At 67.7% G+C, this 279-nt stretch overlaps 1 protein-coding gene across 1 annotated transcript in view; it reads right to left on the reverse strand.

Moving 5' to 3' along the window:
* LOC109839073 (oleosin 5-like) overlaps positions 1-279 on the reverse strand; it is a gene marked incomplete at its 5' end in the record, with an annotated part of 1,196 nt that extends 917 nt beyond the window's left edge. Inside the window, one exon of the mRNA XM_020407510.1 lies at positions 4-279. Coding sequence (XP_020263099.1) covers positions 4-279 — 276 coding nt within the window. The remainder of the gene's footprint in view (positions 1-3) is intronic.

A 279-nucleotide genomic window follows, 5' to 3' on the forward strand; every position in this document is an offset into this window, starting at 1 on the left:
CGCCTCCCCCATCCTCCTCTTCACGTGCTCCACCTGCTCCGGCACTCTCCTCCCCCTCGTCACGTAGCTCCATATCCACGACATCGCTGTCAACGCCATCACCCCGAACGCCCCCGACGCCAAGAACCCGGTGACCGCGAGCCCGATCGTGATCGCGGCGGGGACGAGCACCGGGCTGAAGATGACGAAGAGCGGGGTGGTGATGGCGAGGCTGACGACGGTGCCAAGGAGGGTGAAGCCTGACAGGGCGAGGAGGATGCCGCCGACCGGGAGGAGGGC

This window comes from Asparagus officinalis, chromosome 1 (genome assembly GCF_001876935.1).
Source record: "Asparagus officinalis chromosome 1, Aspof.V1, whole genome shotgun sequence".
Lineage (NCBI taxonomy): Eukaryota > Viridiplantae > Streptophyta > Magnoliopsida > Asparagales > Asparagaceae > Asparagus > Asparagus officinalis.